A 14,946-nucleotide genomic window follows, 5' to 3' on the forward strand; every position below is an offset into this window, starting at 1 on the left:
GACCTCAGAGGGGTCCCATATCACCTGTAAACACTGAGTCCAGCTGACACGGCACCTGTCAGTGGGAAGGAAAGGACACATTTCACTGGAGTGACACCAGGGGGATGTTGGCTTTGCAATCTGGCTCTGCAAATCATCGTTAAAACTTGGCTCGACTTGTGATCAGCCACTACGCCTCATGAAACTCTGGAGGCACAAGGCATATGTTATACTCAGAGTATTTATTCTTTATTCTAGTTTCCATCTGCTGACATGTGTGCCAGCACATCCTTTAACCAAACTTTCTGCAGCCTGTCATGTACACCAATATTATTGTTTGTCACTTTGAGAATCCCAGAAAAGATTCCATTCCTTTGTTAGACAGCTTCCACGGCAGGTTGGAAAAAATTATTTTACAACATTCATTTCAGATATATAAAATATATAGAGCTCACCAAGTCCAAATTTACAATCCGAGATGGCAGCAGTGCATGTAGTAAAACTCTAAAATATATAATCTGTGCTGCTGAGTCGTTAAACAAGCCACACATAGAATACTGATGAGATTCTTCCCATGAACATGCTGTGGTGGTGTTTTCAAGCGCAACAAAAGTAGGCATTATGCTGTAATGCTAGCGATGCATGAAAGTTTCTACTTCACAAAGGAGCAAAACAAATTTTGTTTATCCGAGCTTTTCCAGCTTACCACTGGAAAGCACTGAACTCAGGAGTGACGTTACTCCCAGCTCTGACATCCAAGGGAAACTGAATGCAGAATACGACTAAATCATGCTTATCCAGCAGGATGGTTTACAGTGTTCTGGCAGCTGATGCAATTACAGAGATGGTGTAGATTCAGAGCTTCAAGTGAAAGCACACAAATTGCAGTTTGCTTGATTTGATGATATCTGAATTCTTTCCATACAAAACATAAACAGTTCAAGTGCATTGAAGTACTTTATTTGTTGTTGTTTTTTACTGCTCTGCGTATCAATTATTTCTGTTTATATCCACAATAAAACAGTTGTTATTGAGTTGTGTTTCTTTTAGTGATCATGCAATGCACATTTTCTTGATGAATCTCCTGACACCATCATCTAAGTTTCTCTGGCTTTGGCCAGGCGCTGGTGGTGATGCAAAGAAAAGATTAGAAAATGAAATAAAAGTCCGTAAAACATCATTCTTATATTTCATTACAGCTATTTTCACTCATTTCTCAACATCAATCAGCAAAGGTGGTGTTTAACCTGACTTCTCCCTACCATAAACTCTGTGTGACGGTGCAGCTCATTGTTCAGTGCATTCACTGCTGCACCCATCATATGTGCTGCCTCCTCTTTGCTCCATCCAAGCAGCCTTATTATATAAACAACATGCTATATTTCTAATAGTGCCAATGTGTCTGAAGCCTTTTCCTGTTGCGTGCTACATGTTAGAAAGGACATCAATGGAAAATATCCTGACCTGACTTACAAGAAAGGATGTCCCAAGTTCATCTGTGCCATCTTCTTTTCTGTTAAGTTAAAGAAGATACAAGAAATCTATTTTACAGATGTAGGTCGAGCTATGGTGTCATCAGTATAGATGAGGAGCTAAAAGATTTGCTGCTAGTTAAGTGCCTCAGCTGCAATGATAGCGTCATTCTTTTAAAGTGAGCCAAGCCAGAGAGCCAAGCTTGTAATTCCCAAGATGATTGTTGGACTGACCTTCACCTGTGGACCCGAGCTTTGTGCAGTGATTGAAAGCATGAGGCTGCAGCTTGACTCAGAGTTACAGGTTACTAGGTCAGTGGTCCTCACCTGAGAAAACCAGTGAATGTGGGTTGGAGCAGATTGTCAAGGGGGCCAGAGGCCTGTACCAGAACTGCACTCAAGTGCGGAGGCAGAATAGTTGAACTAAAGAAGTTTTATTTACAACAACACAGGGAAAACAAGGAGAGACAAACCAGGGACCTTAGCATGGCGTTATACACAATATAATGGTTAGTGGGTGGACACTAGTGTGGTGGCGAAACAAAAACCTAGAAACTTGACTTCATACACAATTCATTACAAGGCAGAGAATCCTAGTGTGGCAGCCCGAGGTACATTACATAAGCAGTGACTGGTGGCGTGGTGCTCACGGTGCACACTAAAGGGAGAGAGAGAGAAATGGTGTTAGTGGGTGCATGGGTTGGGCCAGAGATTATAGTGAATACTGAAATGGACTGCCTTACTTGGGTAGGAGGAGGCTGAGGCAGAGGTCCGAGTGGGTGGCAGAGGAGTGTTTAGGAGGTCTGACCTGAGTTTCCTAGGCCCCTGCGTGGGGTGGTGAAGGCAGGCAGGTAGTGCGGTTGGTGATACTGGAGTGTGACTGAGAATACTGAGAGGGTTTGTGTCCAGAATCCAAAAGGTGAACCTTAGTGGTGGTGTTGTGCCATAGCAGGCTGGCAGAGCAGGAGACCCGCCGACAAGGTAAGCAAACAAGGAACTTGGCTCTTGAGCTAGAGGCTGTTACCAACTTAGGTGGGTTGGTGAACTGGCCTAAATACCCTCCCTTGATTGCCCAGAATGAACTCCAGGTGTGCTGCTGGGGTGAGTGGATGGTAGGCCCGCAGCAAGGTGGGTACAGGAGGCAGGGATCCACACAGGCCACACCCAGCTGCTCACGCAGACTATGACACAGATGTGACTAATGGACCTGTGGTGTATTTTTCTTTGTAAGTGTTGTAGCCATGAACGATGACTGATTAGGAGTAGATGGTTGGACTTTTTGGAAGAATGTGAAACATTTTGGAAACATTGGGATAACACTGGTTGGTTACGCACACAAGTGCAGGAACAAGCCTATGCTGTATATGTCTAGTAGATTTAAACAGGCTGGCAGAATCATTTTCCTTTCTCTCTGTATCTCTCTTTTGGTCAGATGAGAGAACAGCTGACTGGCCTTGTGGTAATGAGCCCCCAGCGAGGACCTGTCCCAGTGGGAGCGAGTGTAAAGTGTACTGGACCGGACCCAACTTTGGTATTACCAACTTCGACAACATCCTTTTCGCAGTGCTTACAGTCTTCCAGTGCATTACCATGGAGGGCTGGGTGGACATCCTTTACAGCGTGAGTCTATCCACACTAAAACTTTGAACATCCACTTATTTGTTATATTATCCACAGAGATGTTATTTTTCCTCATTCTTCATCAACTTTTCCAGTTTTATTATCTCCATATTTTTATCTCTCTTTTTTGATAATGATATCAGGACATGTATTTTGCTGATCTGAAGAGCATGAACCCTTGTTCTAATTCTATGCACTGATCACAATAGTTTTATACTGTAGATACTTGTGGCTTGACTTCATTTCTTGTTCTATTTTTGCATTGAGATAAACCATGAAAGTGCATGAATCTCATGACCTTTCCTCTAGCACTTCCCTCAGTGCAACCTTTACAGTGTTGGCCTACCACTGGAGGTTAAGGTTAGACGAGCAGAATCATGCTGTTTTTAGCTTGTTTACCTGGCAGAACTTTAAATTTTCTGAAAAAAAAATTGTGCTTTGGGTCTGTGTGACCCGTTTCCTCCACACTCACATGGAGCACACATTGACACCTGGAACCACGAAGGTATTTCACATTGATTCATTCATAAAACTTGCAGACTTTGGACTACTTCATCTTTGACCATGCCTTTTTGTATGCATACTGTAAAACAATTGCTCAAATGTTGAACAAGTAAACAGGGGTCCGCTTCAGTGTGTCAGTGTCAGTCTAGGTTTCTGTTTGTATGGTAGTGTCACTGTTCAGTGTTAGTGTCCCTGTGCATTCACATCCACAGAATACGAGTCAGTCTGTTTCTTTTAAACGGAAACAGGAAAAAAGTCTTACGCTTCAACGCTTCATAAAAAAGACCAGCCCCCAAACAAATTAGAAGTTAAATGACCATAAATGAAATGAGAGAAGAGCTTAAAGAAGAATGTTGTCCACTCACTGGTGTTTATCTCCGATTGGTTATGATAAAGCAATCAGCAGTAACAAGTAAGTACGTAATGGAAAAATACATAAAAATTATCAGTCGTGTTGAAGAGATTGTTCAACCCAAAGAGAGACAGAGAACCAGAGTGCACTTGAGTGGAGTCAGAAAGTCACTTAAATTAAAAGATGCAAAGCGCTGCACACTGATGGCAGGAAAAAAATGTCTCAAAATGAGAAAAGAGTAAGCGAGAGAAAACGTGAGATATCCAACAACAATCTGACAAAGGTTGAGACAGACTAAAAGCAAACACACATGGAGGGAAGGACAGTAAGGAGTCTGTAAACTAAATCAGGCAGTAATGAGAGCAGAAAACTGGAAGGGAAAAGCCAGACAGAGGGAAACACAAGCAGGCACAATAAAAAGAAAAAAACACTTAGCAAAACAAGAGCTGGATATACAAATAAAAAAATAACAAACACTAAGGATAATTACATGGATAATATAAATCTGTGAATCATGTTATTCGAGATGCTCTTTCTTCTTATGACGTTTTCAGTCCTGCTAAGGGAACACGAGGCACTCCCAGGTCAGACAAGATATATAATCTCACCAGCGAGTTCTGGGTCTATACTGCGGGGCCTCCTCCCTTTGGGCATGCCCACAAAGGGAGACATCCCGATCATATACCCAAACCACCTCAGCTGGCTTTTCAGTGGGAAGGAGTGAGTCTAGTTTGAGCTCCCTCAGGATGTCTAGGAGTACGTGATGTGAAATAGAGTAGTGGCACTAACATTGCAGTATACGACAAATGAAAGACATAAAAATCAGAGAGGAAGCTTTTTAAATTACAGGCTGTGGTCTGCAAAGCAAGTAGAAAAATGTGATATTTTTATTGGAATACCAGTTAAAGCATAAAGATGTGATCAATTGTGGCTGGAAGGAAAGGGAAAGATAAGCAATTTGGTTGGCATATTGAAAATTAAAGACTCACCCAAGATTCATTATGCACATTCACAAACATCACAGAAGAAACAACAACACTGGCTGTTTTTTCCAAAAGAAAGCGGCTGTAAATTTACTCTGTGGTTTTATTTTAGGGCATGAAGATGCCTCTTTCTCCCAGAGCCTTCTTAATTCTGTCAAACATAAATCTTAGATTTATTTTCTGTTTGTTTGTTGTGATGCAAAGACACATTTTCCACAGCTGGAGCCACCAGAGCACATTAAAGGATGAGAGGAAACATAAGAAAAGAGGGAGCCTAAATGTCACGTAACATTCTGTGCTTGGACTCAAAACAGAGATTTCTTGTGTCTTAGACAACTGGGTCACTGGGTTAAACCCCTCCAGCCTTTTAAGTTTCTAGTACTTTTCGTTTCTATCATAGACCCAGACAGTTTTGTTATCTAAACTCCAGCACCTCTTTTTTTTTTCAGTGCAGACAAAAGCGTGATAGTGCCTTGTGAAAACACACGATGCTAGAATTCAAGAGAAAAGATTCCCTAAAGGATGCGGGCTGTTCAGCCAAGCAGAATTAGGAAATAGCAACATGTCTGGGCCGATGTGGCAATGTCCATTTTTATCCAGAGCTTCTTGTTTTTTATTATTTTAACCCAATTAAAAACTGTAAACCAAAGTATCATTTATTGCAGTAGTAGTACTTACCAAATGTTGGGGATTTAGATGATTAAAGTTGCAGCTGCATGTCTTTAACTAAAGAGACATTCAGCTGCCCTGTATTGTGGTTTAATTCACAGTTCAAATTTCTTTGCATCTTAGTAATTAGCAGGGACATTATGGTTTGGTTTGGTTAGGTTATTTAAAGGTTTTTGAGCAGAATTACACACGGTAATGTACAGATTTGCATTAAAAAAAATTACCAGACAAAATGACCTCCAAATCTGAGGCCATGGTTCTCAGCCGGAAAAGGGTGGAGTGCCCACTCCGGGTCAGGGATGAGTTCCTGCCCCAAGTGGAGGAGTTCAAGTATCTCGGGGTCTTGTTCGCGAGTGATGGGAGAAGGGAGCCGGAGATCAACAGACGGTCCGTCACGGTGAAGAGAGAGCTGAGTGTAAAAGCGAAGCTCTCAATTTACCGGTCGATCTACGTCCCTCCCTCACCTATGGCCACGAGCTGTGGGTAGTGACCGTAAGAACGAGATCGCGGATACAAGCGGCGGAAATGAGCTTCCTTCGAAGGGTGGCTGGCCTCTCCCTTAGAGATAGGGTGAGAAGTTCAGCCATCCAGGAGGGGCTCAGAGTAGAGCCGCTGCTGCTCCACATCGAAAGGAACCAGCTGAGGTGGTTTGGGCATCTGACAAGGATGCCTCCTGGGCGCCTCCTGGGCGCGGTGTTCCAGGCATGTCCCACCGGGAGGAGGCCCCAGGGCAGACCCAGGACACGCTGGAGAGATTATATATCTTGGCTGGCCTGGGAACGCCTTGGTGTTCCCCCGGATAAGCTGGAGGAGGTGGCTGGGGAGAGGGAGGTCTGGGCTTCTCTGCTTAGGCTGCTGGCCCCGTTACCTGGCCCCGGATAAAGCGGATGAAGATGGATGGATGGAAATCACCAGACATTAGGCGTGCCACAAATTAAAAGTAATTAGCTGAACTGCAGAAGGATTCTATATCATTAAAGATACAAAAAAGCAGGACATTATGTATCATTTTCATGCAAACCAAACTGAAACTGGAAAAATTAGGAGATCGTGTTCTCCAAAAGTATCACAAACTAATCTGGATGCACAGAGACTCATGTCAGACTGCTCATGTTAGATATTGTCTAATTTTTGTTTCCATGAATATTTCCCAGTTACATGCAAGCCTGTCTTAAAAGCATTTTTCATTTCCCGCTGCATTCTTCCTTGTTACTCCTTTAAACCCCCACTGTGATGTTTTCATTGCCTTCATTTCAAAGGCGGAGAATCTGTCTGCAAAACTGCCACAAATACTGTGACCTCACTAAATCAGAGGGAATACATAATCGCCTTGGTGCTGTTGGTGTGATCCTCCTTTAAATGCATATGCAATGATTAGACAGCTGCACCTTGCAAACGCTTGAACGGGTGACAAAGTGCGACTCCAGCCTGGTGAATGGCTCATACAATATGCATCTGAAAAACATAAGTGCATTTGCCCTAATTATGGGTGATTAATGATGAATTCATCCATTTATTTGCTCAATAAATAAATACAGCTAAATTCTGTTAATTCTGTTTCTTTTTCCTGTTTTCCTCTGTTAATCATCCCTTGCTCTCCCTGTGTTTACATCCTTCTTTCAATTCCCCCAAACACGTCTCCTTTGCTTTTCCCTGCCTTATTTCTTTCTCTTTTCCCCTGCATTCTCTTCTCCCACAAGAAAGCAGCTAACTGGTACTACAGTGGGAGCCACTTACAGAGCCATCTTTCCTTCTTTTCTTCTTCTCGCTCTTCCTCAATTCACTTCAAACATCTCCTGTTGCTTTTCTGGCTCATTATCCTAAGCATTGCAGCCATGCACCGCTGTGATCCAAGAATGCCTTTCCTCTCAGTCAGAACGTTTTCTTTGCATTTTCAGCCTTTTACATTTCGTTCTGCTCAAAGTCATCCCTTTTTGATACACCAGTTATTTTTACTCTGACCAGTTTGTTTTGGCTTTTATCGCTGTATTTCTTGCCCACATCTCCAACAAGAAAATTGTGTCCATGCACAAATGCAGAATGTGCATATACCTTCATTTCATCGTCTTTATGCCTGGTCCTTTTTTTTTTCTCTGCCATTGTGGAAATGTTTGTATGTGCATGAGCCTGATTTCTGCTCCCATATTTATTGATGAGTAACTGTAGACACTCCTATATCACTTAGTGTGAAACTGAGTCACTTATTGAGATGTGGAGAAAAGGCAATGTGCTGAAGAAATTGTGTTAGAGGCTATCAACTCTGTAATTTCAAAGCAAAGTCAACTGTAAAGGTAAAAACTAACAACACTTATACTCATCTGGCCAACCTCAGATACCTCGAATAAATAAAAAAATAAACCTGATAAAATTTGGTGCATACTACAAATGTCTTCACACACTTCTGTGTGCGATGGAAATTGTTATGACAAGAAATGCAAGCTCTTAGAAGTTAGAATTTACAAAAAAACTGCCGCCCCTTATTTTTTCCACACTTCATCAGTCTTTTCTACTTATTTTTCTTTTGGGGTAGCCAATCATCTGGCTCTCTCTCACCTTATTCCTAGCATCCTCCTCTGTCACACCAACCCTCTGCATGTCCTCCTTCACTGCATCTGTGAATGGTCTCTGTGGTCTTTCTCTCAACATCCTCTCCGTGATGTACAGGGAGTGCAGAATTATTAGGCAAATGAGTGTTTTGTCCACATCATCCTCTTCATGCATGTTGTCTTACTCCAAGCTGTATAGGCTCGAAAGCCTACTACCAATTAAGCATATTAGGTGATGTGCATCTCTGTAATGAGAAGGGGTGTGGTCTAATGACATCAACACCCTATATCAGGTGTGCATAATTATTAGGCAACGTCCTTTCCTTTGGCAAAATGGGTCAAAAGAAGGACTTGACAGGCTCAGAAAAGTCAAAAATAGTGAGATATCTTGCAGAGGGATGCAGCAGTCTCAAAATTGCAAAGCTTCTGAAGCGTGATCATCGAACAATCAAGCGTTTCATTCAAAATAGTCAACAGGGTCGCAAGAAGCGTGTGGAAAAACCAAGGCGCCAAATAACTGCCCATGAACTGAGAAAAGTCAAGCGTGCAGCTGCCAAGATGCCACTTGCCACCAGTTTGGCCATATTTCAGAGCTGCAACATCACTGGAGTGCCCAAAAGCACAAGGTGTGCAATACTCAGAGACATGGCCAAGGTAAGAAAGGCTGAAAGACGACCACCACTGAACAAGACACGCAAGCTGAAACGTCAAGACTGGGCCAAGAAATATCTCAAGACTGGTTTTTCTAAGGTTTTATGGACTGATGAAATGAGAGCGAGTCTTGATGGGCCAGATGGATGGGCCCGTGGCTGGATTGTTAAAGGGCAGAGAGCTCCAGTCCGACTCAGACGCCAGCAAGGTGGAGGTGGAGTACTGCTTTGGGCTGGTATCATCAAAGATGAGCTTGTGGGGCCTTTTCGGGTTGAGGATGGAGTCAAGCTCAACTCCCAGTCCTACTGCCAGTTTCTGGAAGACACCTTCTTCAAGCAGTGGTACAGGAAGAAGTCTGCATCCTTCAAGAAAAACATGATTTCCATGCAGGACAATGCTCCATCACACGCGTCCAAGTACTCCACAGCGTGGCTGGCAAGAAAGGGTATAAAAGAAGAAAAACTAATGACATGGCCTCCTTGTTCACCTGATCTGAACCCCATTGAGAACCTGTGGTCCATCATCAAATGTGAGATTTCCAAGGAGGGAAAACAGTACACCTCTCTGAACAGTGTCTGGGAGGCTGTGGTTGCTGCTGCACGCAATGTTGATGGTGAACAGATCAAAACACTGACAGAATCCATGGATGGCAGGCTTTTGAGTGTCCTTGCAAAGAAAGGTGGCTATATTGGTCGCTGATTTGTTTTTGTTTTGTTTTTGAATGTCAGAAATGTATATTTGTGAATGTGGAGATGTTATATTGGTTTCACTGGTAAAAATAAATGTTTGAAATGGGTATATATTTGTTTTTTGTTAAGTTGCCTAATAATTATGCACAGTAATAGTCACCTGCACACACAGATATCCCCCTAAAATAGCTAAAACTAAAAACTACTTCCAAAAACATTCAGCTTTGATATTAATGAGTTTTTTGGGTTCATTGAGAACATGGTTGTTGTTCAATAATAAAATTATTCCTCAAAAATACAACTTGCCTAATAATTCTGCACTCCCTGTACACACTATCCCTTCTCCTTAAAACCTTAACATCTTAATCTCTGCCACCTCCAGCTCTGCCCCCTGTCTTTTTGTCAGTGTCACCATCTTCAAACCATACATCACAGCAGGTTTCACTGCTGTCTTGTAAACTTTCCTTTTCACTCTTGCTACTTCTGTCACAAATCACCCCACTCTTCTCCATCCCTGCCTGCCCTCGCTCCTTTAACTGACTTGTGCACTATTCATTGCTTTGGATGGTTGATCTAAGGTATTTCAACTCCAGTCTTCACTTGCTCTCATAAAAACACATTTTCAGACACATGTGAACTCATAATTGTCCCACAAATCATCTTGGAAAAGAAAATGGACCCCACACAAAAATTTATGACATAACACTGTTTACCATCAGGTGCTCAGTTGAGATCTGTGCACTTACATCCAATAATTGGTTGGCCAAACCATTCTTCTTCTCTCTTCATACCTGTGTATCTAAAGTCTGCAGTCTGCACACCAAGACCAAACAGCTATTCTGTCCATAGTGCTCCATTAACCTCCAGTAGCTGTGTGCCTGCACAAAATCCGCCTTTGCATTCAGGAGACAGAACACCTCTCGTAGTGTTGTGTTTTTCCACAATCAGTTATGTAGTTTCACATTTGGATGTCTAATTTTTACAAATATTTTATTCCATGATTTAATTTTGAATATTTTGAGAACCTTGCCAGACATGCCATTTCCTGCACACATCAGGGATGTCAATGATTAGAGATCATGTAAGCATATGATTAAGGGAGGCTGGCTAGTTTTTAAAGTACTTTGGCTCATCTAATTGCTGTTTTGGGGTTTTATTTCACCACTCATATGCAGTATTGGGCTCAGTGGACAGTGTTTGTGTTCCTGGGTCATTGACCCAGTGATTTCAGTTTGTTCATGTTCAGTTTATTTTGCCACATCAATGTTGTTCTCACTTCCTGTTTTTCCCGTATCAGCTCGTCTCTCATGTCGTTAGCCAGATTATGTTCAGCTGTGTACTCACCGGTCTCTCATTATCATCCGCATCAGTCTGTGTGTTTAAGTCCTCAGTTTCCTCCAGTTCTTTGTCGTGTCATTGATGTTGATGTTGTCTACGCCATACGTGTTTCCAGTCCAGCCAGCCAGTTCTATCTTTTCAGTTCAGCCAGCTATCTCCGTTCAGTCAGCCCTCCGTTTCATGTCCTGTTTCATCCGCTCATCATAATAAATTCCCAGTCTTCACCTACCTGCGAGTCCTGCGTTTGGCTTCTTTCTTCCTCGCCACGACACAAAACCTGACAGTTTGATTTGCTATCTTTGAAAGACTTTACTTTTTTCTTTTTACATCTTTCTCTTTAGCCATAAAAATACTATATTAGTATTGGTTTAATATTCAAAATGTGTTGGAAAGTTATACTGAGGTTAAGTTAAATAAATTTCCCTCTAAAAAGTTTTTTAAACTAAGAAAATATTGCATGTCCTGTTGTCACATAATATAAAGAGTTGAGATTAGAATACTGTCTATAATGCTATTTAGCTGTTATACTGCGGTACTCATACTTTGATCTTTTTAGTGGTTTGTTATTTCTAGTATTGAGTATTACGTTTCTAAGGTTTTAAAATCTAAAACCAAATTCCTCCTAAACAGGTTTTTAATTTGCATGTGCTGTTGTGGCTATATTTTCTGTTTTCATGAGGTTGCAGTGGACGCATACAGTATATAGATTCCCCTTTTGTACCTTGTGATTTTATAGTAGCTCAGTGCTTATATTACTTTCTTTAAAGTCATCATCATTTTCAGTATGCATGTAACGGTATGAAATGAGCTCTGTTTCTAGAGCAGTTTGGTAAAGTGAACAGTATAATACCAATAGCTTTCAAATTCTAAGATGTAAGGCATAGCCACAAGGTGACAGTAACCTTATAAATCCACATGCTGCTCATTTATCAGATTGCTTGTAGGAATTCTGGGTTACTTTTATTTCTTTAGGTTAAATATTTCAGAGGCAGTTGACATACTGTATGTGTCTGGGTGATTATTGTAGGTTACACAGTGCAAAACTTTTCACATTTGCAATTCAAACAGTCACCATTTTTCTGTGGTTATATTTCGTGAATGCAGCTTTGTAGCTATGTACAGTCCCGATCAAAAGTTTAAGACCTCTTGAAAAATGGCAACAAATCATATTTTGCATGGTTGGATCTTAGCAAGGTTCCAAGCAGAGCTTCAACATGCAATAAAAAGACATGAGAGTGAGACAAAACATTTTTTGAGCATGCAGTTTAATGAACTCAACGCTTAAACTGAGACAGCCCATATGGAAAAGATATATATAAATCTTATAAAGTTTGTATCTGTCTTGTGTAAAACTTGTATGAAAAGCATATAAGAGTGAAAACAGATATAAGATCCCTTGAAAAATTATATAATGAAACTTGTATGTTTTGGATACTTACTAAAACAATGTATGAAAGTAATGAGAAAGTGGCCACTTTCATGAGTAATCACATATAAGTTTTTACCATTTCTTTTCCATATGGGAGGCTGTTTTACAGCTGATCAATAGTTTAGGACCACATCCCTTTAAAAGGCCAAATCTGTGCATTGTCATTTTCTGTCAGATAGTTACACTGACGTATTGATAGCAAAGGCAAAAAAAAAAATGTGTGGTCGGTTGTTGAACTGCATAAGCAGGGTCTCTCACAGTGCGCCATCACTGCTGAGGTCGGACGCAGTAAGAAAGTCATTTGGGACTTCTTAAATGATCCTGAGGCTTATGGAACAAAAAAGTGAAGTGGAAGACCCCCAAAAATTTCACCAGCACTGAGCCGGAGGATCCAGTTGGCTGTCCATCATGACACTGGGTGGTCCTTACGTTACTGGTGCAGACTGCAGCCCCATAACCATCAGACGGCATCTGAGACTTCAAAAACAAAAAACATCTTCAAAGGCCTCGTCTCCTTGAACGCCACAGAACTGGATGTTTGGACGTTGCTAGAGAGCACCAAACATGGGACATTGAAAGGTGGAAGAAAGTTTTATTCTCAGATGAGAAAATATGTAATCTTGATGGTTCTGATGGTTTCCAACGTTACTGGCATGACAAGCTGATCCCACCTGAGATGTTTTCTACACACCATAGTGTGTGGGCACCATAAAGGTCTGGAGAGCTTTTCCCTTCGGTGGAACAATGGAGCTTCAGGAGGTGCAGGGGCTTCAAACAGCCGCTGGCTATGTCCAGATGCTTCAGAGAGCATCCCTCATGACTGAGGGCCCTCGTCTGTGTGGTAACGACTGGGTTTTTCAAAAGGACAACGCTGGACTTCTTCCAGGAGAATAACATCACTCTTTCGGACCATCCTGTGTGTTTCCCTGATCTAAATCCAATTGAGAACCTTTGGGGATGGAAGGCAAGGGAAGTTTACAACTTTTGTCCTATTTATCCCCATTAAAGTGTCCATGCAATAAACTGATGATGGCTTATGTTTTCCATGCAGTCTTTGTGACAGTGTAACATGTTACACTGTCACATATAAGGGAATAAAAAATTGACCTCTCACTGCAAAAAAACAAAGAAAGTCTCAGGACTCTAAAAATGGGGGATCAATTGCAGAATAAAGTAAGCTGGCAATTTAAATGTGGTTTATCAAAAATAAATAAACCAACAGAAAAACAGAAGGCATTTAAAGACGGTGTGGCAGGTTGTCAGGCAAACAAAACCAGATGGTAGGGTAAAGGTTGTGGCAAAAACAAGTAATCTAAGCAAAGAGACAGAAAAACAAGGCTGGAGAGTTTTATGGAAACACACAAAAAACAATCTGGAAGGGACCTGAAAGTTCTAAAGCGTAATATTCATTTAAGGTGTACTCATGCAAGGTAATCCAACTGTGCCCAAACATATTTGCCGTCGCCTGGCCTGTTTGAAGGGGTGGGTATGGGTGTGGTTCAGTTAGGCCTCAGTCACACTGGCGTAGAGACTAGTTCGTGACGCTCTGACAACCTCTGTTCAATGGGGAAAAAATGTGTAATCCCTGATGGACTGGCAAGTGGTTACTGGAGGTCAAGGGCCAAAAAAGTCACAAAGATACAACTGCATGGTAGACCCTTCAAACACCTGCCAAGTGCTCTCCAAGCAGCTGTGTAACTTTGAGGGCTGTGGCACAAACTGGAAACTGAGACGATTCACTTCAAAGTCAAATGTGTATCACAGCTAAAACCAAAAGTATTTCAACTTTTACTTTGTACCCAGTCTGCATTGCACTCTTTGCAGTTTCACAACAGCTTAGGGAATAGTTAACAAGTTGCAGACACATCACTGTCTTCCATACAAACTACAAAATCAACAGATTTCCCATGCAATAGCCTCTATACGACCAATTTCACCTAACAGCAAGCAACTTCCTGCAACTCCTCACCAACCAGTAGTGAAATAAACGTTTTTTTTTTCTTAGCAACCTGTGATTACTATGCGTTCACTGAATGATCTCTAGGCCTGCATGATTGGGGCTTAGCAATCAGTTGAGATGTTAGGCCTAAATCATTAAGCACAGCGCAGGCCAGGAGGGGAGTGAAGATGGCAACCATTCATTCTCTGGTAACATGGCCTAGTGAAAATACATCCATTGCACTGACTTGTTTTAATAAATCCCAAAACCCAAATCAGACCTTATATTAAAGATTAATAGGATAGTGCTAAACAATTTTTCTTTGGCTTCCTCCATCAGGCTGTGTGAAGTGGGACGTTTGATTTTTCTTCCTCCTATCTTGACCAGAAAACTCTGGCAAAAATAATTTTAAATCTCGAGTGCTTTTTCTGTGATTAAATAAAGGTTAAATAAATAAAATATAATGAGCCGATCGAGTGGTAGCAACAGTCAAGAGGATCGGGCCACTGGGAGCTAAAGAAAATGTATAAAGATTTCATAAAGTACTGTTGCTGCAGTTGAACCAAAGGAATTATGGTGGGAGATAATTCTTAACGCTTTATTCACTCATAGCTAATATATTTACTTAGTCAGTTGAAGTCATTGACATTTCTAACTACAAACATTCATGGTGAAGGACCAGATGTAGTTCGTTTCAAAAGAAGCTTTTCCATAATAAACTTCCCTTGTGGGATATATTGAACTTAAAGTTATGTGAAATTCACTTTAGTGAAAT

The 14,946-nt window shown here is 41.4% G+C and overlaps 1 protein-coding gene across 5 annotated transcripts in view; it reads left to right on the top strand.

Moving 5' to 3' along the window:
- cacna1bb (calcium channel, voltage-dependent, N type, alpha 1B subunit, b) overlaps positions 1-14,946 on the top strand; it is a 232,620-nt gene that overhangs the window by 94,122 nt on the left and 123,552 nt on the right. For all 5 annotated transcript variants that reach the window (XM_085413491.1, XM_085413490.1, XM_085413493.1 and 2 more), the window contains one exon: positions 2,884-3,071. In XM_085413491.1, the coding sequence (XP_085269617.1) occupies positions 2,884-3,071 (188 nt within the window). The remainder of the gene's footprint in view (positions 1-2,883; positions 3,072-14,946) is intronic.

Source organism: Rhamphochromis longiceps, linkage group LG7 (genome assembly GCF_057381845.1).
Source record: "Rhamphochromis longiceps isolate RC_006_pf linkage group LG7, R_longiceps_female_GT1.1, whole genome shotgun sequence".
Lineage (NCBI taxonomy): Eukaryota > Metazoa > Chordata > Actinopteri > Cichliformes > Cichlidae > Rhamphochromis > Rhamphochromis longiceps.